This window comes from Callorhinus ursinus, unplaced genomic scaffold, assembly GCF_003265705.2.
Source record: "Callorhinus ursinus isolate GAN/ISIS: 27379988/994484 unplaced genomic scaffold, GSC_fseal_2.0 scaffold43, whole genome shotgun sequence".
In the NCBI taxonomy this organism is placed as follows: domain Eukaryota; kingdom Metazoa; phylum Chordata; class Mammalia; order Carnivora; family Otariidae; genus Callorhinus; species Callorhinus ursinus.
In genome coordinates, this window is record NW_027397105.1 from 1,340,574 (window position 1) to 1,362,718 (window position 22,145).

Genomic DNA, 22,145 nt, shown 5'->3' on the forward strand with positions numbered 1-22,145 from the left:
GCGCTCCCCGCGCCCGTCCGCGGGGCGTTCTGGGAGGGGCGGTCCCACCGGCCGGACCCCGAGGATGCGGGGCCGTAGTGGCATTTGTGAGGTCAAGCCAACCCGGAGTAAGGGAGGTGAGGCTCGAGGGAAGCTTTCGGACGTCTAGGCTCAGCCAGGCGGAGGTGCCCAAGCAGCAGAGACGCGGCTCTCAGGCTGTCCCCCGGGAGGCTGGCCTTCCCGAGGCGGTGCCCCCGCCTGACGGCCGGCCCTCCCCGCCGCCCCGCCCCCGCGGCCCGTGTGCTTCCGGGCTGCCCGCTCGCTGATTGGTCGGAACGCGGCCGGCCGGCCGCCGATTGGCTGCGCTCAGCGGCGCGCGGAGTCACGGGGGCGACGCGCGCAGTGGGGCCAAGATGGCGGCCGCCGAAAGCCCCGCGGGCGACGCGGAGCCGTGGCAGGCCTGGCTTCCCAACCACGCCGTGTTCCTGCGGCTCCGCGAGGGGCTGAGGAACCGGAGCCCGGCCGACGCTGAGAAGCCGGCGTCTTCGTCGCCGCCGCTGACGAGGAACCTGGTCTTGGGCCTGGGCGGAGAGCTCTTCCTGTGGGACGGCGACGGCAGCTCGTTCCTGGTGGTCCGCCTGCGGGGCCTCGGCGGCGCGGGCGAGGAGCCCTCCCTGTCCCAGTACCAGGTAGGGCCGGGGCCGGCCTCCCCGCGCGTCCCGGCGGGCGGGCGGGCGGGCGTGCGGGGCGGCGGCGCGGCCGGGGTCTTCGCGCCGCTCTCCGTGCCGCCCCGGCGGGGCCGCCTTGGCAGCCTCTCCTTCCCGGGTGCCGTCCCCTCCGCAGAGGTCTGCCGGCTCCGACACGCTCTCGGGGCGTTGGGGTTCCTGGGGGGCCCGGGGGGGAAGGGCCGTGCAGAGGCCGGCGGAGCCGGTGCTCGGAAGGGAGACGTCGCGGGAGAGCGGGCGGCGGGCGGGGCAGCCCCAGGTCCAGCCCCGATCCTTGCTGCGGGGTTGCTGTGAGCGCCGAGTCGGGGCAGGTTTGAAGGCGGCGGGGCTCGAGTTCTGTGCCTGGGGCGGGACAGAATCCCCTGGCGGTCCCTTCTCCTCCCTTCTAGAAGGTGAGCCCATTCCCAGAGTTGGACGGGAGTTTTGCGGGGTGTCGGTCAGCGGGCAGCACGTGAAAGTGGGTGGAGGCGGCCTTCCAGGCCTGCGGTCAGACGCTGCCTGCAGACGTCCGTCTGTAACAAACGGATCCCGGCTGTTTTTAAAGATTGGAAAAAATAATAACGTGATACCTGCTCTGACGCGTATGCCTTGTGTTGTGAGCCACGGACCGACTCTTGTTGACGAGAAAGGATTGGATCTTGGCAAGGTGCTGGCCGTGCTTCTGCAGTCCTGGAAGCCGGTCGCGAGAGGACAGTCTGCTTCCTAACGAGCACTGGGTGGGCATCGGTTGGAACGGGCGATGGGCCGCTCGGCCACAGCAGTGAGGCAGGCTTGCAGACCTCAGTCACGAGCCGCGGAAATCTCACTGTGTGCAGAACGGCCTAGTTACGGTGGTAAAGGCTGAGGGTGAGTCTCCCCTTGCGGGAGGGTAAGTGATACGTTGGCCGTCTCCTGGTTTACGAGTGAAAGTGGAAAGAACAGAAGATGGCAGTGTGATGTGGGCAGGAGAGAAGCAGAACGTGCCCGCAGAAGAAGTGCGTCGTTGTGAGGGCTGGCGACGCTGAGACGAGCAGCTCCTCAGAAGCCCGGAAAATGCCGCGTGGGTCCAGCAGTGTTTTACCAGCTGCAGGAGCTCTTGAAGCTGCTCTCTGTCTCCCTGGACTGTTTCTGATATAGCACAGCAGCTGTCTTTTACGAACGCTGCTGAGTTCATTTCTCGCTTCCCTGAAACACGTCAGAGACAGCACTGTGCCGTGTGCTGTGCCGAGGGTAAGTGAGGAAGGACACAGCTCTCAGGAATTCACAGCCAGCTGTGCGGTGCGGGGTGGTCAACTGAAAGGATGACTCGATGCAGGGTGACAAGAACTATGACGGTTTTCCAGAGCACAGAGAAGACGCACGTACCCCTGGCCGGGAGATCAGCGGAGTGTCTCTCGAGGTCTCCTGGACCGTGACAGCCAGCCACGAAAGGAGAAGGAAGAGCCGTCGAGACACACAGAGGCTGGCAGAGCGTGGTGGCTTCGCGGACACAGGCTGACCTGATGGGGTGTAGAGACTGTCAGGGGCAGGCTGGAGTTCGGTCACAAAAAGAGAAATGATGTGTAGAGGTTATTTTTCAAGGTGGGGAAATCTGGTGCATTCCATGTTACATTCTAATCTCAGCGGTTAAAAAGTTTCTCATCAGTTCTTAGCCGGGGTGTTAGCACTTACCCAGAATGCTTCATTGCTCTGCAGTTCCCAGCGGGGAGAGCAGCACCTGCCTCGGTTCCTGGTACTAAACCATACGTCCTGACAGGCGCCGGGGCTCAGGCAGGGGGGCGTCGGCCTTCGGCTCAGGGCGTGGTCCCGGGGTCCTGGGATCGATCCCCGCGTCAGGCTCCCTGCTCAGCGGGGAGCCTGCTTCTCCCTCTCCCTCTGCCGCTCCCCCTGCTCATGCTCGCTCGCTCTCTGTCAAATAAGTAAAGAACATCTTGAAAAGAAAACTGTACCATGACGGTTGTGCTTTCAGGTACCTCGCATACATATTTACTGTGAAATGAGCTGTTTTAACCAGTTTGCTTTATTCCCCAGAGATTGCTGTGCATCAATCCGCCCCTGTTTGAAATCTCTCAAGTCCTGTTAAGTCCAACACAGCATCACATAGCCCTTACAGGGGTAAGAGGACTTACAGTATTAGAACTGCCTAAAAGATGGGGGAAGAATTCTGAATTCGAAGGTGGAAAATCAACAGTGAACTGTAGGTAAGTTGTATTTCCGTTTATCGTTTGTCTAGTTTGTAACACGTGCGGACAGTCGTTCAAGCGCCGTGGTGGTCCGTAAGCTGCATTTTCTGTGCCGCTGACCCAACACCGCGTGCTCTGGGCTTCCTGCTGTCATGTCTGCGTGACCTGCATTTCTTCTGCCCGGCTGACCACTGCTGTCCCACCGGAGTTCCGCTCCTTCATGTGGGCAGAAATAAGATAACTTTTGAGAAGCAGTTACTATGTATGAGTCTCGGGTTTAAGTTTAACTAAGTTTAATTTTTGTATCTTTTTCAACTATCCGCAAACGGGAGAGTCTGTGAAAGATCTGTTGAAAAGAGTGTGAGATAGAAACCACCTTTAGCTCCCCAACGTGGTTCCCTGAAAATATTCCCTTGCTAAAATGTGTCTCCCCATTTCCACAGTTGGATCAGTCATGTTTACCCTGTAGTTCTCTCACCAGGCCAGTAAAGGGATCAAATCAGTTAGTGTATCTCAAGTCACTTGTAAAAGTATGGTCGAAAATACACTGTGATTTAGAAAATGGTTGTTTCGATCCTCACTTGTATTGACTGAACAGATGCTTTGACTGCTCTTCTCAGCAAAATTTGAGAGAGAAATGAAGGAAAGAAGAGTAAAGAGTGTTAAAACAGATTTTCCTGTAGAAGATCTTTGGTCCACATTCTACAGAATGTTTTGGAAAAACTGTTGTCTTTATTGTAGTACGACTCCCGTTGCTGAGAGATTTTTCACCAGTTCTACGTCTCTGACTCTGAAGCATGCCGCTTGGTACCCCAGTGAGCTGCTGGACCCCCACGTCGTGCTGTTGACTTCAGACAACGTGATAAGGTGCAGTGTCTCGATCTCTGCAGCTTCATGCGGGGACGGCTGTGGTGCCATGGGTTGGGTCACTGGCTGTCGCATTGCCCTGTCTCAGGCTGCTGTAGGCACTCGGGCCCAGCAGGCTGTCTGACGGCCCTGACTGCCTGGCCTTGGTTACTGCTCGTCCGCCCAGCCAGGCCTCTCGCCTCCAGTCTCTCCTTCACTAACTCTCCCGAGAGAGCCCGCCTCTCATCCTGTCGCTCTGCTGGAGGCGATGCCCCGTGGGGAGAAGAGAATATAACTGGGGGTTGAGAGATCTGAATTCTTGTCCCAACGCGCCACTTAAACTTGAGGGGAGCCTCAGTTCTAATTTTGTAAAATGAACCGGTTTGATCTGACAGGTTTTGAACTCTCTGACTAAAGGCCCTCATCCTGCAGAGATTTCTGTAATATTATCAGTTAACTTTCTGGATCTAATTTAGGTAAAACATGGAAGGGGGGTGGGGACTCAGCTGAGGTACAGATAGTGTTATTTTTCCTAATCACTGCTTTTAACCATGCTCCACCAGCTCTCCCTTCTCTGCTGAAGGCTTGACCCCTGACTGGCCTCTTAAACAGATCTCATCGCTCTCTGGTTACATTCGGTTATTAAACTTGGTGTGTCCAGTTTAAAGCTGCGATGTCCAGTCCATACCCTCTCTGGGTCCCGGCCTGTCGCACAGGCCGGACACTGGGGGAGGGGACGCGTGTGGGGAGGGCCTGAACTGCTCTGGCTTTTGTTTCTGCCCCGGCACCTTGAGGTGGGGTGATGTGTAGGGACGGGGCTGCCTCCTGCTTCCTCGGGGTCTCAGTCCTTGGAAGTGAGGGGAGCTGAGGCTGGCTGGCTGTCGGGGTGGACCTGACCCTGCTCCCGGTGTCATCTGGTCCCATTGGCTGCTGCTGGCCGCCGTTGACACGGGACCTCTGCACAGACGGTGTGTGTTTCTTCAGGGGCCCCCAGTCACTGAGGAGCTCTGTCTCCCACCGGCTCTGTCCGCGGTCAGGCCCGCGTTCTCTCTTGGGATGGAGGATCCTCGCACTCGCGATGCAGCCATTGTTATCTTTTCTGTGGTGTGGTGGTGAGCGCCAGGGTCCTCTGCTCTGCCCTGCAAGGGCCATGGGGACCTGGGCATCGGTACCACAGTCCTTTCTCACACTGTTCCAGCCCACCTCCTGCAGAAATTTCCATATGAGCGGTGGATACCATGTAGCATTCACAAGCCCCCAACCCTAGGGCGTGACCTGTCCATTTCACTCGGGGATTCCTTACCTGGGGGCCTGCAGTTTCCTGCAGCACAGCTGGATTCAGGTAGGACATGAGACACCCGTCTCCCCTCATTACAGGCATCTCTAAATCCGGTGAGTGTCTTCCTCCTCACCCAGTTGGCTTTGGAGTTGGGGCTAAAGAAAGGAGGGGACACCCTCCCGCCACAGAGGTTACAGTGTATACGCAAGGACTCCTGACGCTCCCTCTCCTGGTCTGTCTGTCTTTTTTTAAAGATTTAATTTATTTATTGGAGAGACAGCGAGCGAGAGAGCATAAGCAGGGGGAGTGGGAGAGAGAGAAGCAGACTCCCCGCTGAGCAGGGAGCCCGATGCGGGACTCGATCCCAGGACCCTGAGATCATGACCTGAGCCGAAGGCAGACGCTTAACGACTGAGCCACCCAGGAGCTCCTCCCCTGGTCTTCCTTTATATGTGCTGAGAAACGGGGTGGTGGGAAAGGGCCCAGGCCAAGATCTTCCTCCAGTTATGCCTAAAAGGAGGTATCTGGTCTCCACTGTTGAAGGTTGTTCTTTTTTAAATAATGGGGTACTTGGGGCGCCTGGGTGGCTCAGTGGAGCATCTTACTCTTGATTTCGGCTCAGGTCATGACCTCCGGGTCATGAGATCAAGCCCCGTGTCAGCTCTGTGCTCCGTGCAGAGTCTACTTGAGGTTCTTTCTCTTCCTCTGTGCGTTCCTTCCTCCCACTCTCTAAGGAAATAAAAAATAAAAATAAATATGGGGTAGTTACTGTTTCTCCTCAGCTTTGGGACCCTGTTGACAGTTTCTGGCATCAAGATCTCCCTACCCACCCGGTGCACCCGCACTTCCTTTCACTGCCCCCGCTACGGTGCATCCTGTCCAGCATTTATGTGCGTTTTGAAGTCAGTGCTGCTTACAGGCGGCGGAAGACCACAGTGCGTGTGTTCAGTTGGATCACACTTTCGTTAAAAACATCTATTAAATGGCATTTTCCTGGTAATGGAACTAACGAAGTTTAAAGTTTCTTAGGGCGGTCAGACAAAGTGATTAACTTGATGAGGGCTTTATAAGTGATGTGAGATTGCTAATAATGATATTTTTGGCCTTTTGAAAATTCTCCTTTTAACTATAGCCACGTGCCGTGAATTTTTGTTATTTTAAATGAAAACGATGTTGGTAAAAGAAATGCCCGTTTTATACTTACCCCTTGGGAAAGTAGGGATGACGTGATGTTGCGTTTTTGTGTAACAACAGTGTGTGCAGACTGGGAGCTAAACGTCCCTCTGTGCAGCCTGTGGGTGTAGAGAGGGCTGTGTGGCTCCTCTCCGAGGAGGTTCGTGTGTGACGGGCAGAGACAGGCGGTACAGGGGAGCTGGCCCACTCGGGTCGGTCGGGCAGCGCCCAGATGGCGCTAGTGTGCCCAGGGGCTCAGGGTGGGAGAGACGGCGGTGCCACAGCGTGCAGGAGGCCAGGAGGCACTTTGGTAACGATGCACAGTATTTCTGGAGGTCCCATGGACACCCTGCTCTTTTGTCGTTAAAGAACAGACAAAGTACACTGCTCTGTCAGGAAGACCAGGCTCTGTGGCAAAGAAATGGTTGTGAGGCCAGCAGGAAAATGCTGAAGCAGTGATTAGGTGGAGGGCAGTTCTGAAATGAAAGAATTCTAAGTGCGGGTCTCTCCTCCTTTGCTCGCTAGGATTTACTCTCTGCGAGAGCCTCAGACCCCCGCCAGGGTCATTGTGCTTTCCGAAGCCGAGGAGGAGAGCCTGATACTCAATAAAGGGTAAGTTGTTCTTCGTGTCCTGAAATGTTTTTTTCCGGTAGTTTATTGGGATTACAAATGTGGTTTCAACAGAGATTACAAGGTTTTTCCATCTCTGACCGGCATGCTTTTGGTGGTGTGAGCAAACACCTGTATTTATTAACCTTGTAGGAAACTGGAACCTCTTTGGATGACAGTCATACTAAACTTTAAAATACAAAGACAGCAGCACGTCATATCACTGGTTTTTCTTAATTACAAAGGTAACGGGTATTTATTGTAGAACACGGGGAATGCCTACAGAAAAATATTAAGAAAATGAACTGCTTTGTGATCTCCCCATAGCAGCCAGAGGGACACTTGGGGTATAAAGCAGGTGGCTCTGCGTCCCTGCTGCCCCACTGCACTGATTGCCTGCAGGCGGCCCCTCTCCGGCCCCGGCCACCTCGGCTTCCCTGCCCTTCCTTCTCAGCACCGCCCCTGCCCACGTGGAGCCTCTGTGCCTGTGCTTTGCCTCGTGACCACAGACCCGCTCCCATCGGTGCTTCGGGTCTGGGCTCAGATGTCGCCCGTCAGAGTCCCTCCCAGAAGGATCGCTCAGGGCTGCCTGCACGCTTCCCTTCCCGTGCTGACATCCGCCGCCTGCCGTGTCCTGTGCTCTTGTCTTGTCTTGTCGCTCTCACGAGGGCGGGGCTCTCAGGTTCACCGACGTGTTTCCAGAACATGCAGCAGCACCTGCTCAGGGCAGGTGTGTCGTGGATGCTTGTGGAAGGCATGTCTCCCCCGCTCAGAGCTGGTCCTCCCGCTGTCTTCCTCTTGGGTTCGCGCGTGTCCCTGTGCGGGGTTTTACCGCTCGTCTGTAGGTTCGAGCTGCTGAAGAGGGAAGCCGCACTGTAGGGTTTGACGCTTTTGTCGTTTTAAGTGTGATTTTCTGTCTTCTCCACTGAATACAAATTCCACCCCCACTTCCTGTTACTGGACATTTTATTTTCAACAGGCTGGTTTTCAATGTCTTTTCAGGAGGGCGTATACCGCGTCTCTGGGGGAGACAGCAGTTGCGTTTGACTTCGGGCCGTTGTCCACGGTCCCGAAGAGCATGTTCGGGCAGAAGGGCAAAGGGGAGGTCGTGGTGCACCCGCTGTACATCCTGTATGAGAACGGGGAGACCTTCCTCACCTACGTCAGCCTGGCGCACAGGTGAGTGAGGGGCGGCCAGGGGACGCGGGGTCCCTGTAGTGCTTGGCTTGCGTGGTACCGATCCTTTGACCTGTGACTTCCTCACCGTTGACCAGACAGCGGTTCATCTCATGTGGGCGAGGCACCGACGGGAAGGGCAGACAGGGCAGCCTGGGGTCCAATGTCCCAGTTGTGGGGAGAAGAGACGCCACATTAGTGGTACAGAGACAGTGGCCGCTCAGAGGAGGGAGAGGTGGATCGCAGTGAAGGAGATGGGGACGTTTTCGTGGAGAGGGACACATGTCTAACGCGGGATCCACCGAGGGCTGGGGAAGGGCGTGCGGGTGGGTGCACGTGTCACTCGCGGCTCAGCGATGAGACATTTGTGGCAGGGGCGGGGTTTCAGGTACAGGGCATCGGATGATGGAGCTAGAAGTGGCTGCCTGGGGAACATGTGGTGGAGTTCTACACCCGGTTAGGGGACACAGGGTCTTTTCTGTAGGGTAGGGCCGTGGGAAGCCGGCGATGGCTTCCGAGCAGAAGGGTAGACGGTTGGTAAGGGACGCACGGGGCAGAGACGTCGGAAGTCGCTGTGGCCCACGTTGGCTGACCACCTGCAGGCCGCAGACCGGGGCCGTTCGGAAGCCAAGGCAGAGGTGCGCGCAGTAGACGGCGCAGGGGGAGGGTCCGTGAGAGCCGGCTGCCGGCGGGGCGGGCAGTGGTGTTACCGAGGGCCCGACTGACCCTGAGTTGGACAAGACCGTGGGGACGCTCTGGGGACAGTTGGAAACACAGGCCTCGGGAGCAGAGGCAGATGCTGAAGATAAAGAGCTGAGGCTCCCCCGTCATGGTGTGTGACGCAAGAGGCTAAGAATTTGGGGCAAGTTTGTAACCAGGAAGGCCTAAGGCCAGAGGCTGAGCGTTGTGCTTCGTTCCTAAGTCGTCTCGACGGACAGAAATCCAGGGCCCGGCGTGTGGCCCCTCGTCCCCTGGCGCTCCCTCAGCAGACCCGGGTGGGCGCGGCGTGGCGGGCACCGCGGGAGTGGGGCGGGGGCCGTGCTCGCCCGCCTGGCTGGCAGCAGCAGGACACTGGTCACACGGGAGCTTGGGCCTGGGGGGCCCGCGGGAAGACCCCGGGTGGAGGGGGCAGGAGGCTGAGCGGAGCCGTGAGGTGAGAAAGGTGAAGAGCTCGATGGGCGGCAGGGCTCTGAGGACTCACTCCCCTCGGATTCTCCTCGACCCTCACGCTCTCCGCCGTTCACACGGGACCCGTCTGGGGGCTTCTGTGCTGACACCATTAGCCTCCCACCGCCTTCTGCCTTCTCTTATGTGCAGTCTAGTCCGGTCCCAAATTCTCTTGATTTTACCCTAAAAGTTCCTGGAACACAAATCCCTTTCTTTCCAGTCCCTTGTCTTGGCTTTGGCCCCTCTTCTGCCCAGAGCCTTCATCCCCTCACCAGCGGCCCAAACCCCATCTGCCCCTCCACGTCCTCTCCTCACTGCTGTCACATTCATCCTGGCGAAGCACGGCTCCGTCACCTCCACGTGGAGCCCCGCTGATGGCCGCTGCCCCGCAGGGAGACTGCCCGGGTCCCACGCCAGTCGTGGGCTACTTTCCTGTGGCCTCAGACAGTATCCATCGCCTCCCATCCTAGTAAGCGGGGTCACCTTCCTGTGGGTCCTGGCCGTCCATGCTTCCAGAACTTTCCAGAGCTGCTCCTTAGCTGGAGTGTTCACAGTCCCTTCCCAGAATACGTCCTTTCTCATTGCTCTTATTTATTTTTGGTACCTTTTTTTACCTCAGTTTTTTTTTAATGATTTAGGGGCGCCTGGGTGGCTCAGTCGGTGAAGCATCTGCCTTCGGCTCAGGTCGTGATCCCGGGGTCCTGGGATCGAGTCCCACATCGGGCTCCCTGCTCCGCGGGGAGCCTGCTTCTCCCTCTGCCCCTGCTCGTGTTCACTCTGTTTCTCTGTCTCAAATAAATACATCTTAAGGAAAAAAATTTTATTTATTTTAGAGAGTGGGAGAGCACAGGCGGGAGAGGCAGGGGACATTTTCAAGCCGAGTCTGCACTCAGTGCGGAGCCCCATGTGGGACTCATTTCACAACCTAAGCAGAAATCAAGAGTCAGATGCTTACCCGACCGAGCACCCAGGCACCCCCTTACCTCAGTGTCTTTGTCCCTGTGTCCCTCTCGCGCTGTAAATTCCCGTGTTGTCACACTCAGCACACGTATGGTAATTCTGGCTACACATCTCCTTCCCCAGCTGAGGGTCCCTTGGGCCGTCCCCCAGGACTAACTGTGTTGCCACGTGGACGCTGGGTCTGAAGCCCCGAAGAGACGCTACGTTCCACAGGAGAATGCAGGGTCTAGGCAGTAGTCAGAAGCAGGCACAGTTGAGTGTGCTCTTGTGTGCGTGGAGAGCGGGGCGGGGGCTTGGGACAGAATCTGGGGGGCGCCAGTCTTCAAGGGACAGAAGTTGGAGAAAGCACGAGGGGTGTGCTCGGAGAGACGGGGAGCGGGGGAGACAGGGCAGGTGTGGAGGTGCGGGGGGCTCAGTGCAGCTGCGGGGCAGCTACGCGGCCGTGGCTTTAGCAGCGAGGGTCTCCCTGGGGCTGTCGGCACTGGGTAGCTTCGGAGACGTGACGGGGGAAGCACCGTCCTAGGTTTGGGGCCCGGTTTCTCAGCCTCTGCGCTGGTGCTGGCTGAGCTGAACAGCGGGGCGCGGGCAGCACCCTCTGCCCCAGCGCACCAGTAAGCGCCCCCGGCACCGCCATGGCGACAACCAAAACTGTCTTCAGACGCTGTCCGTGCCCTCTGGGTGTGGACTCGTCTGCAGTCGCGAGGCCCCGGGGGTGCGAGGCGAGCAGGAGAGCGCGGAGGCCTGGGGGCCGCCCGGCGCTGCGTTCACGGCCGGTCCGCGCCGCCCACCCGCGCGTCTCGCTGTCCCCGCAGCCCCGGGAGTGTCGGGAGGCTGCTGGGCCCGTTGCCCATGCACCCCGCCGCGGAAGACAACTACGGCTACGACGCGTGCGCTGTCCTCTGCCTGCCCTGCGTCCCCAACGTGCTGGTGGTCGCCACAGAGTCGGGGGTGCTGTACCACTGCGTCGTGCTGGACGGGGACGACGACGACGACCGGACGGTGAGGCGGGCGCCGACGGCGGGGGGGCCCCCTGTCACTGCCCGGCCCAAGGCGTGGCCCCCGAACGGGCCCTTCGGAACCGGGCTCGCGTCTGCCGGACACGAGAGAGGCCGTCTGTCCCCCCGCCAGGGCACGAGCGGGGGGGGGGGTCCCGTCGGCTGGATGAACGCGAACCGCTGAGACGCCGCTGCTTCTTCCACAGTCGGAGAAGTCCTGGGCCTCCAGGGCCGACTTGGTCCCCTCCCTGTACGTGTTCGAGTGCGTGGAGCTGGAGCTCGGCCTGACGCTCGCCGCCGGGGACGACGACCCCTTCGACTCTGACTTTTCTTGTCCAATCAAACTGCACAGAGGTAACAGGGGCACCGCCCTAACTTCCAGCCCGACCTGCTAGTCCGGGGACGGGGCCGGCTGCTCCCGGGCCGTGGTTTTGGGGTTCCAGCCGCGGGAAGGCTGACTGAGCCCCGAGCGCCTGCCGGGCTTCACGCGCCGCTCCGGGGCCGGGAGAGGCTGGGCGGTTTCCCAGGCGGAGGTCTGCCGTCTGGATCCGCCCAGACCAAGAGTGGGGAATTTTTCCAGTCCAGTCGAAAGCTGATTTCATGATTCAAGTACTTAAACGTATAGAAACTTTTAGTAACCCTTAAAAGGAATTTTAAAGTCCAAATCTAAGATTCTGCTGTGAAGATTCAGGTCTTCGCTTTTGAACACATCATAGTATCTTGTTCCTCCCAGATCCAGTTTGAAAGCTCTCCTTTTTATCTTTTTCTAATTTACCTGGGTTGGTACCAGATCTTTCCGGCAGCTTCTCTGTGTTTGGGGAGCTTCTGGGTAAACTGCTGAGCCCCGGGAAGCCGGTGCTGTGCAGATGCCAAGTGGCTGAGTGGAAGGAGCCTGGCTCCTGCTGGGTTTGGGGCACAATTCTGACACGAATGGGTGTTCGGTGAACCCCTCTGGGCTCTGTCTTCTCATCTGGAAACAGTCGGGGTGACATCAGATGACCTGGGAGGCGCTCTGACACGAGTCCCTGCAATCCCGCTGTCCTTCCACCGCTTCTCGGGAGTCCCCTCCAGGTTTCCGGGCCCCGTGCAGAGACAGGAGCTCCTCTGCTCACCGGCCCTGGAGCCAGCCCACGGGATCGGGTTCAGCTCCGTAGAGAGGACAGCAGACGTTCGGGGCTCGTGGTTCTCGTGCAGTAGGCCAACACAGGGAGTCACAGAGCACGTCTGATTAGACAGTCCAGGCGGTAGGGGTCCCCACTTAGCGATGACAGCACCGGGACCCGGTGAGGTAAGGGCCACACACTGCTTGGTTTCCTCATAAAGAGGATATAGGTCTTTGGGAAATCTTCAACAGAGATATTCTTATCTTGGTTTTTCCAACAAGAGTTAATATTTCGTATGTGAAACTAGTAAATTTTTGACTCGTTCATATTTGTACTTAAGACACATTGCAGTCACTGAAACGTACCCAGATTTTTAATGATGTGAGTGGCCACCGAATAGCAGGGTGTCTAACAGATTCCTACTTCAGTTATGAACGTTGCCTCTTTTGTAACAGATTTCTGGTTCTTTCCCAATCCTGAGATTTTTCTTTTGACTTCAGCGCAGACACATTTTGAAAAGCCGTTGGAAACAATAGACCTAATGAGATGATTTGAGCCTGAGATAAAGTCTCCAGTTTGGCCAGATGAAAAGAAACTTTTTAATATTTTATTCTTCAGGGAGAGGACTGCCATACACCAGGATTTTTAAAATTTTGTAATACTATAATGCTGTTTTTAGGGAGTAGTTATGCAGAACCCCAACATACAAAACAGGAAAAAAATGTTAACATTCACTTCACAACATTTACTTACTGTGAAGTCAACAGTAAGAAAGGCTGTTAGGAGGAAATTTTCATCTGGGGCTTATGGATGACAGTTGCATCTTTTTTTCTTTTTCTTAAAGTAGGCTCCACACCCACAGTGGGGCTTGAACTCATGCCCCTGACGCCAAGGGTCACATGCTCTACCAACTGAGCCAGCCAGGTGCCCCAGACTTTTTTTTTTTTTTTTTTTTTAAGATTTTACTTTTAAGTAATCTTTACACCCAGCCTGGGGCTCGAACTCATGACCCCAAGATCAAGAGTCACATGCCCCACAGACTGAGCCAGCCCCTCAACCGTTGCATCTTCAGTCAGCTTCAGCATGTAAATTACTTCTGTATCTGGTTTTAGTTGTTTAATGTTTTGAAAGTACTGAGTCACAGCGATAAATATTCATAAATATTCAGGAACTCATCTTTTAGGCTCAGGTAGTCTCACTGGTACTAGGGCTCAAAAGAAGCATAGAACATTTCATCTAAATTACGTAACGGTTCCTCATGTTTCTTAGTATAAACTATAAAGGATCCTCTGGGTTCCTGGGTGGCTCAGTCAGTTAGGCGCCCGACTCTTGATTTCGGCTGAGGTCACGATCTCAGGGTCGTGAGATTGAGCCCCACGTCAGGCTCCATGCTCAGCGAAGAGTCTGCTGGAGGTTCTGTCCACCCCCCCCACCTCTCTCTTGCATGTATGCGTGCGTGCTCTCTAAAATAAATAAATCTTGGGGCGCCTGGGTGGCCCAGTTGGTAAGCGACTGCCTTCGGCTCAGGTCATGATCCTGGAGTCCCGGGATCGAGTCCCGCATCGGGCTCCCTGCTCAGCGAGGAGCCTGCTTCTCCCTCTGGCCCTCCCCCCTCTCATGTACTCTCTCTCTCTCTCGCTCTTTCAAATAAGTAAATAAATCTTTAAAAAAATAAAATAAATCTTTTTAAAAATTAGTAAATATAAAGGATTGTCAAACAAGAATTATATCAAAAAAAAAAAATATTGGGGCACCTGGCTGGCTCAATTGGAAGAGCATGTGACTCCTGACCTCAGAGACATAAGCTCAAGCCCCACGGTGGGAGTAATCTTACCTAAGGAATTAAAAAAAAAAAGGATTCAAATTGAAAGTAAAACCATCCGTGAGTCAGCATTATTGAGAAGTGACACCCCACGCCTGTGTGGACGCACGGTGTCGGGACTGCTGAGTCCGCGGTCGTCCTGGCGGGCTGTGACTTATGCACTTGCTTGAGTAGGTTCGCGGAGTGACGCATATGTTTCTGCAGAGCTGCCCCGTTTTACTTTGAAGGACTGCAAGTAAATGCCCAGAGGTGGACAAGTATGTATGTTTTGGTGAACTCTTCTGTTGAGAAATATTTGGGTTGTGTTTATTACTTTTAAAAATACTTAAAATGTATTTGAAAACTGAATTCGGATCTTAAAGTTTCAAAACCCCTGACACGGTAGCACAGTGTGAAGGACTTGCAGACCGTCTGTCACTTCTGTCCACACACGTGTTTGCAGGCTTCTGGGGTGAATGTCCGTGTTCTAACGACTGCCATTGTATCGTTCGTGGTTCTGTTTGCAGATCCCAAGTGTCCCTCCAGATACCACTGTACTCACGAGGCCGGCGTGCACAGTGTTGGGCTCACTTGGATTCATAAACTTCACAAGTTTCTTGGGTCAGGTGAGTTTTTTGTTACTTTCCAGTATGCTTCACAGATTCTATCAAAAAGTAGTTTAGAATCGGGGCGCCTGGGTGGCTCAGTCCATTGAGAGTCCGACTCTTGATTTCGGCTCAGGAAATCTCCACTGAATGTCCAGTTTGGTTGTTTACAAGTTCTGCCTTCCACACTTTCCCCTTAAGATCTGAAGCACAAGCACATTGCTCTTGCCACTTGTGTTCAACATTGTTGTCGAGCTGGCAGACAAGGAAACTAGCCAAGAAACTGAAATAAAAGGCTTCAAGATTAGAAAGGAAGAACTAAAACTCTCTTTTCTGACAACACGATCTTTTATACAGTAAATCATAGGGGACACGTTACAAAAGTGTGTGTACTAATAAAGGTTTCAGAGAACTTGCACGATACAAGAGCAGTGTGCAAACATCTGTTTCTGTGCACTAGTAGTGAATAAGCCAAAAGAAAAATAACACAGTCCCACATATAATAGCTTCAAAAGAAAATGCTTAAGAATGAATTTAACAAAAGTGTAAAACATAGGCTTAAAATTACAAAATGTTACTGAAAGAAACAAGAAGCCTCAATAAATAAACACCACCCATGGATCAGAAAACTTAATATTGTTAAATGGCAGTACTCACTAAGTCGATGTGCAGACCCAGTACCATCCCTGTCAGAATTTGCAGAAATTGACAAGCTGATCCTAAAATTCATTTGGAATTCCAAGGCCCTAGATTAGCCAAAACAGTCTTGAAAAACAAGAACAAAGTTGGAGGACCCACACTTGCCGATTTCAAAACTTCTTACAAAAGGTACGGTACCGCAGACAGCGTGACGCTGACATAAGGAGGTTCGCATAGGTCGAGGGAACGGGGTGGAGAGTCCAGTTGGTTTCCGCAAAGGCGCCAACAGAGATCAGTGCGGGAGAGCAGTCTTTTTGACCAGTGGTGCTGGGACACCCGCATGTACCTGCGACAGGACGGAACTGGACCCCTTCCTCACACCGTGACGCAAGAATGACTCAAAATGGATCACAGAACTAAAACTCTAGAACTCCCAGAAGAAAACACTGTTACAGAAGTGAAAAGACAATCCCCAGGATGGGAGTAAGTGCAAATCCCGTATCTGGTAACGGACTTGTAGCTGGAATACATAAGGGGCTTGTAGAAATCAGTAATATGAAGGCAAGACTCCAACTCAAAAAAGGACGAAGGGTTTGAGTAGACATTGTTCCTCCAGTGAGGTGCAGAGCCAGTAAGCACATGGAAACACGTCCCGTATCAGTAGTCATGGAAGTGAGACGCCACGCGACCGCTGGGTGCGACTTCACGCCCGGCGCACAGTGGCTAAAATCAGAACCGGTCCTAACAAGAGTAGTCAGCACGGGGCCTGCGGACACGTGACGTGGTGCCGCGCCGAGGGAAGCAGTCTGGCCGTGCCCCAGGCGACCCACACAGACTTACGGCCTGACCCAGCAGTCCACTGCCCGGTGCGCACGCACGTGTCCACACAAACAGTGAGCAGGTGTTCACAGCCGTGTCCTCGTGAGAGCCAGACGGTCGTGTGTCCGTCACTGCCGATGGGGCAGCGACCCAGCCATCGATGGAGTGTCTGCCAACAGTAGGAAGGGATGAGGTGCCGGCTCAGGCCTGCGGCACAGGGAGCCTCGCCCAGACAGCTACCCGTCGCCTGGCTGTGCGCGTGCGGGAACTGTGCAGGGTAGGCAGGTGTGCGGAGGGGGAAGGCCGGAGGGTGGTGGCAGTGGCCTGGGGCCATTGGCGGAACTCACGTGATTGCTCAGGAGTGTGCAGCTTCCTTTTGGGTAATGAAACGTTTTTTAAGATTTTTTATTTGAAAGAGTGAGGGTGCACAAGCAGGGGGAGGGGCAGAGGGAGCGGCAGAGGGAGAAGCAGACTCCCCACTGAGCAGGGAGCCCGATGCGGGGCTCGACCCCAGGACCTTGGGATCATGACCTGAGCCGAAGGCAGACGCTTAATCAACTGAGCCCCCCCAGGTGCCCCTCGTGAAAAGATTTTAAAAATCTCTGTGGTGGTGGGTGTACAATTGTGCAGCAAACCCCCTGGAATTACACACTTTAAGCGGTGGGTTGTGTGCCGCTGTGAATCACGTTTCGGGAAGCTGTTGCAGAACCTGCCAAGGCGTGTGTGAGGCGGCGGCCGCCCAGGAACCCTGGCCGGGAACACGCCTGTTTCCGCAGCTGACCAGGGAAAGCCCACTTTCCCTGCTGGGCCAGGAGCCGGGAGCCCCGTGTCGGGAGGGCGCGGTCTGCACGAAGCTGGGGTCTGAGGCGGGCACTTGGCCGCCTCCAGCTGGTGCCCGGGGCCGTGCGCGGCTCGTTGACCGTGGTGTGCCCCCCCCCCCCAGACGAGGAAGATAAGGACAGTCTGCAGGAGCTCGCCGCGGAGCAGAAGTGCTTCGTGGAGCACATCCTCTGCACGAAGCCACTGCCCTGCAGGTAAGGCCGCGTCTCCCCGCGCGCTCGGGTCCCGGGTCCCAGCCGAATTCACATCGCCACCCGACGGACATGACAGCTGACCCGAGGGGCTGTGGGTCATGGCACCTGCCTCACGGCCGCCTGCACACGGTGTGCCCCACCCCTGTTTGCTGCCGTCCCCTCGCGAGCACATGTCGTGTGTGACCCCGAGCTCACGTCACGTCTTCAGCGAGGGCTCCCTGGGTCCCCGTCTGCCTGGTTGTCTCTCTGTCGCACGCACTGAAGTTGGGGTTGGTTTGTGGTGAGGTCCGTGGGGGCAGAGACCGTGTCTGTGACACACACTGTCTCGTGCTCCGTTTCCGGCCAGGGGACACACGGTCCGTGGACGTTTAGTGAATGAAGGGAAAGATCTAGAATGACTCCCAGCTCTGTACTGGGGTCACTGCATCGCGGTCCTGCCGTTGCACACACGGGCCAGGAGGAAGGGTGGGTTCGGGAAGATGGAAGACGCGTGGACGGGGGCATGCGGGGGTGGGAGCCGGGCCGCGGGGAAGGAGCTTGGGAGAGGGCACAGGATGGGCACAGGAGCCACCTGTGCACCTGGAGCCACCCAGCTGCGGGGGTAGGGGGTGCTGCGGGCTGACGGAGAGCAGCTGCGAGCAGGGAAGGGTCCAGACGCGCACAACAGGCGGGGGGCTCTCGGGGATGCGCAGGGAAGGCCCTGCTGGGGGGGGGGAGGACAGCACTGGGTCAGAAAGCGAGGGGGGAAAATAGGGAATAAAGTCCCATTGTACACATTTCTCAAACAGGTAAAATTAAACTATGTCGCTTAGGTGTGAATCCACAGATTGGAAATCGCCAAGCGCCAAGTCAGGATAGCGATTTCTTCCCGCAGGGTCGGGTGAGGGCAGCTTGTGAGCAGGGGGGTCACCCACAGGCTGCAGTTCCCGCGGCGGCCTTGCTCCGGGCCTGGTCGCAGTCATAGCTTCTTGCTCCCCAGGTGCAGGCTTCACCCTGAAAACAGGCCTTTTCACTCCTGGACCCCGCACCGTCTCCCCCTCCCGCCCGGAAGGAGGGTTGTGGTTAAGGGCAGGGACAGGCGACGCAAGCACGTGGGCCGCTGTCCCTGCCGGGACCCAGTTCCGCCTCCCCCGCGGGGCAGGGCAGGGGGTGGAGACCGTAGGTGAAGCCCTGCAAGCTGGTGCAGGAGCGCTGGACGCTGGGTGCTCGCCTCCTGTGCGGTCTGAGCGTCTGCGAGCGCTCGCGCTGCGCTGGGCCTGGCGTGCGAGCCAGCAGCAGCTGGTGGTTCTGTGAGCGCTGCCCCGTGGCTCCTGTCCCAACAGCCTCCAGGCTGTTAGGCGACCAGGACTCCCAGCATGGCGGCCTTCCAGTCCCCAGCTTTACACTCCTGCAGGGGCGTCCTGGCCGAGCGTCAACCCCTGCGGCCGTGTCGTTCCAGGCAGCCGGCCCCCATCCGAGGGTTCTGGATCGTGCCCGACATCCTGGGGCCCACGATGGTCTGCATCACCAGCACCTACGAGTGCCTCATAAGGCCCTTGCTGTAAGTCCCCTCATGTCCTCACACGCTTGACCGTCCTGCTGGGAGAATCCCAGATCCAGAATCACATGTGGGAAATGCATGGTTCGTTCACGTGACTAACAGCCTGTCCAGTGCTCCGCAGAGAGTCCATGATGAATTTATATTTTGGGGCTGCCTCTGTCAGTTCAACGTCTTTATTGGAAAGATCCCGTCCTGCCATGCTGGGACACGGCAGCGTTGGTAGACGAGGGGGCACGGCCCCCCCCCAAGGTGATTTCAGGCAGAGAGCTGCAGTCTCGTCCTGTTACGGGAGACACGCTGTCTGGTTTGTCGTGTCCTCACAGCTCAGCGTGGACGAGGCTCCTGTGGGACACGCAGCCGATGAGCCCACGGTAGACGGCGTCGGGTCGCGTCTGTCTTGCAGGAGCACGGTCCACCCGGCATCTCCTCCCCTGCTCTGTACCCGAGAAGACGTGGCAGCAGCGGAGTCTCCCCTCCGCATTCTGGCCGAAAGCCCAGATTCCTTCGAAAAGCACATCAGAAGCATTTTACAACGGAGTGTTGCAAATCCCGCCTTTTTGAAGTATGAGCTTTGGGGCGTCCAGGTTTTACCAGGCTCCCGTCTCTGCATTCGGCCGTCTCTGCATCCTGTCCGTCCTCTGTCCTCCGCGGTCTTGGCTCCCACGTCCTGCCGTGCTGGGCGTGAGGGGAACGGGGCCTGGGCCGTCAGCGGGTGACGGGGGGGGGGGGGGGGGCAGAAGCAGGGAGAGGGGCTGCGGGGCAGACAGGGAGTCACAGCAGATGCTCTTCTCCCAGGTCGTCCGACGGAGACGCGGCCCCCGCCCCGGAGGAATGCCTGCAGTTGCTGAGCAGGGCCACACAGGTGTTCCGGGAGCAGTACATCCTGAAGCAGGACCTGGCCAAGGAGGAGATCCAGCGCAGGTACCCCGGCCCCGCGCCCGCGTGCCCCGCCAGCGGCCCGGCCCGACTTCTGCTGAGTCTCCGTGTTCCCCCAGGGTCAAGCTGTTATGTGACCAGAAGAAGAAACAACTGGAAGACCTCAATTACTGCCGCGAGGAGAGGTAAGTGCCCCAGCGAACGGGGAACGCGGCCGCGTCTCCCGTTCAAACGCTCAGACGCAGAAGCACACACTTGGCTTCGGTGTTGGGGTGCAGCCCGAGAGCCCCTTGGTTTCTGCCGTTAGGAAAAGTCTCCGAGAAATGGCGGAGCGCTTGGCTGACAAGTACGAGGAGGCCAGGGAGAGACAAGAGGATCTCATGAGCAGGTCAGTGGCCGCGAACGTTCCGGCCCAAGCTCTAGGGTACTGAGCCTGTTGGGGCAGGGACGGCGCCGCCCGTGCCAGGAGGCGTTGGGGCGACAGCGCGGGGGAGCCCCGCCCGTCCCGTGGGGGGCGCAGAGCCGCCCTCGAGGACCCGGGGCTCTGGTGCGCTCGGTGCCCCCATGGCCTGAGACACCCGCCCGCCTGGCTCGCTCCAGGACGAAGACCGTGCTGCACCGATTCCACACTCAGCTGCCGGTTCTGTCCGACAGCGAGAGGGACATGAAGAAGGAGCTGCAGCTGATTCCTGAGCAGCTGCGGCACCTGGGCAACGCCATCAAGCAGGTAGGCGGTGGGCGGTGGGCGCTGGGCGCTGGGCGCTCAGTCCGAGGGGCGGTGGAAGCGCAGCCAGCCACAGGCCGTGTTCTGACACTCGAGGTTACCATGAAGAAGGACTATCAGCAGCGGAAGATGGAGAAGGTGCTGAGCCCACAGAAGCCCGCCATTGCTCTCAGCGCCTACCAGCGCAGGTGCATCCAGTCCGTCCTGAAGGAGGAGTAAGTGCCGCCTGCCGCGCCGCCCGCGTTCACGGGTCCCAGGGGCCGAGGGGCCGAGGATGGTGGGAGGGGCAGCGACGGGACCGTGTCGTGTGGCTGATGGGGTCCCCGGGCAGCGAGCCCCACCGCACCGCGTGGAAAGCTCGCACGGTTCGCTTCGGCGGAGCACGTCCCGCACACTCGAGCATCGCTGCTTAATTCCTTCGGCATGAGCGTTAATGCCTTGTTTGTTCCTTGCGTCCCCGGAACTGAGTGACTGTATGATCTTACAGGGGTGAACACATAAGAGAGATGGTGAAGCAGATCAATGATATCCGAAACCACGTCAACTTCTGAGTGCACAGGGAGTGGGCCCCTGGGGGTGGACGCGGCGAAGGCTCCGACAGGTGGCCTTACCTCCCCTACGCAGAGGCGCTGTTGGACTGGGCCCTGGTGATTAGTCTTTCCTACTGGTTTTATAATGATCTAATAAATGCTTTTATTTAAAGTTGGAACGTACTTTATATTTAAGTTGAAGTTTAGGATCGTGTTCAGCAAGGAACTAGGGTCTTTTGAAACCGTCCCACGTCTCCGTGCTCAGCCAACACAGGAGCTGCGTTTTCTAGTAGCAGCCAGAACCCCAGGACTGAACGAGGCAGCGGCTGATTAACACCACTTTCTCGAAGACACATGTCGAGTGCAGTCACACGGTCACCCCCAAGGCCCGCTCAGAGCCGGGCAGGGGCGACTGACAGGCAGGACCACCCTCCAGAGCGGCGCCGGCTGCGAGCAGTCCCCAACGGGTGCTGGGTGGGTCGGGCCTCAGCATGAGAGCAGCCTCTCCGGGTGTGGGTCTGTCCTCAGCGTTAGGTCATCTCTCGCACCCCCCGGTGTGAGTTCTAGAAGGTGGACGCAGCTGTGACCGCCGCGGAAGAGCCAGGAGGGAAGGAGGTTCCAGGTGAGGGGGTGGGTCAGCCATGCCAGCACACGGATGCTCGGGGAAGCCAGCCGACCTGTTCTTTGTCTGCGGGGGCAGAACCCCACCTTCTCGGCCGCTTCCTGTCTCACACACAGCCCGGTTTCAAGAAGTGCTTCCTCCATGGGTAGCGTCACTGCGGTTTCACACCAGAAAGACTGAGCAGAACCAGGACTCTCCGCTGAGGTTCCTCTAGCATGTTCGCGGCCGGGCTCCCCCAGTTGGCCGCCGCTGCAGACCGCCGTTGGTTGCAGAGGGAGGAAACGGTCTGCGAGGTGCCGGCATTCCCAGGGGGCAGATGGAGGCCATTCAGGAAGGTTGTGACCCGGCTGCAGTCCTCTGAAATCTGCCTGTGGCTCGTCGTGCACGTAGTGAAACTCTCTAACTCAGTGAGGATACAGGTTCCTTTCTCTAAACCAAGTAGCACTTGTTTTACGGAGAGAGTTTAAACCAATATTAACACGTTTCATGCGTGGTGAACCTAGAGCACTATTTCCATAATTAGTATTTACTGTTAAATTCATAATTATGACAACTGCACCAGGGGCCCAAGGAATGAGGGGTGTAGACCTCCTCTTGTCCTTGGGGGACATTTTTTGGGCTAGCCCCGTCCCGCAAGACCACCCACTCCGAACCCTACGTCGACGGTGGCTGAGCCAGTGTCTCCGTCGTCCACTGACACCAAGCACGAGGGTCACCTGAGGACGCAGCTGCGCGCGGGGCCCCAGCCGGCCGCCAGTGAGCACGAGCACGGTCCCTGTGC

The 22,145-nt window shown here is 57.0% G+C and overlaps 1 protein-coding gene across 1 annotated transcript; it reads left to right on the forward strand.

Annotated features, from left to right (window-relative positions):
• The first annotated feature begins 65 nt into the window (after positions 1 to 65).
• NUP88 (nucleoporin 88) lies at positions 66 to 20,914 on the forward strand. Its single transcript, XM_025864410.2, has 17 exons — positions 66 to 668; positions 2,715 to 2,884; positions 3,608 to 3,733; positions 6,690 to 6,776; positions 7,776 to 7,952; positions 10,889 to 11,075; positions 11,278 to 11,425; positions 14,503 to 14,601; positions 16,982 to 17,072; positions 18,511 to 18,612; positions 19,016 to 19,174; positions 19,408 to 19,533; positions 19,608 to 19,673; positions 19,796 to 19,876; positions 20,089 to 20,215; positions 20,309 to 20,427; positions 20,700 to 20,914. The coding sequence occupies exons 1-17, from the start codon at positions 393 to 395 to the stop codon at positions 20,761 to 20,763; spliced, it is 2,205 nt and encodes a 734-aa protein (XP_025720195.1). The 5' UTR covers positions 66 to 392; the 3' UTR covers positions 20,764 to 20,914.
• Positions 20,915 to 22,145: the final 1,231 nt, after the last annotated feature.

Bases quoted from the DNA above. Each gene is read 5' to 3' on its own strand.
- NUP88 (XM_025864410.2), top strand. From the start codon at position 393: ATGGCGGCCGCCGAAAGCCCCGCGGGCGACGCGGAGCCGTGGCAGGCC. The intron at 11,076-11,277 runs GTGAGGCGGGCG...CTTCTTCCACAG, and splicing joins ACGACGACGACGACCGGACG to TCGGAGAAGTCCTGGGCCTC. The intron at 20,428-20,699 runs GTAAGTGCCGCC...ATGATCTTACAG, and splicing joins CAGTCCGTCCTGAAGGAGGA to GGGTGAACACATAAGAGAGA.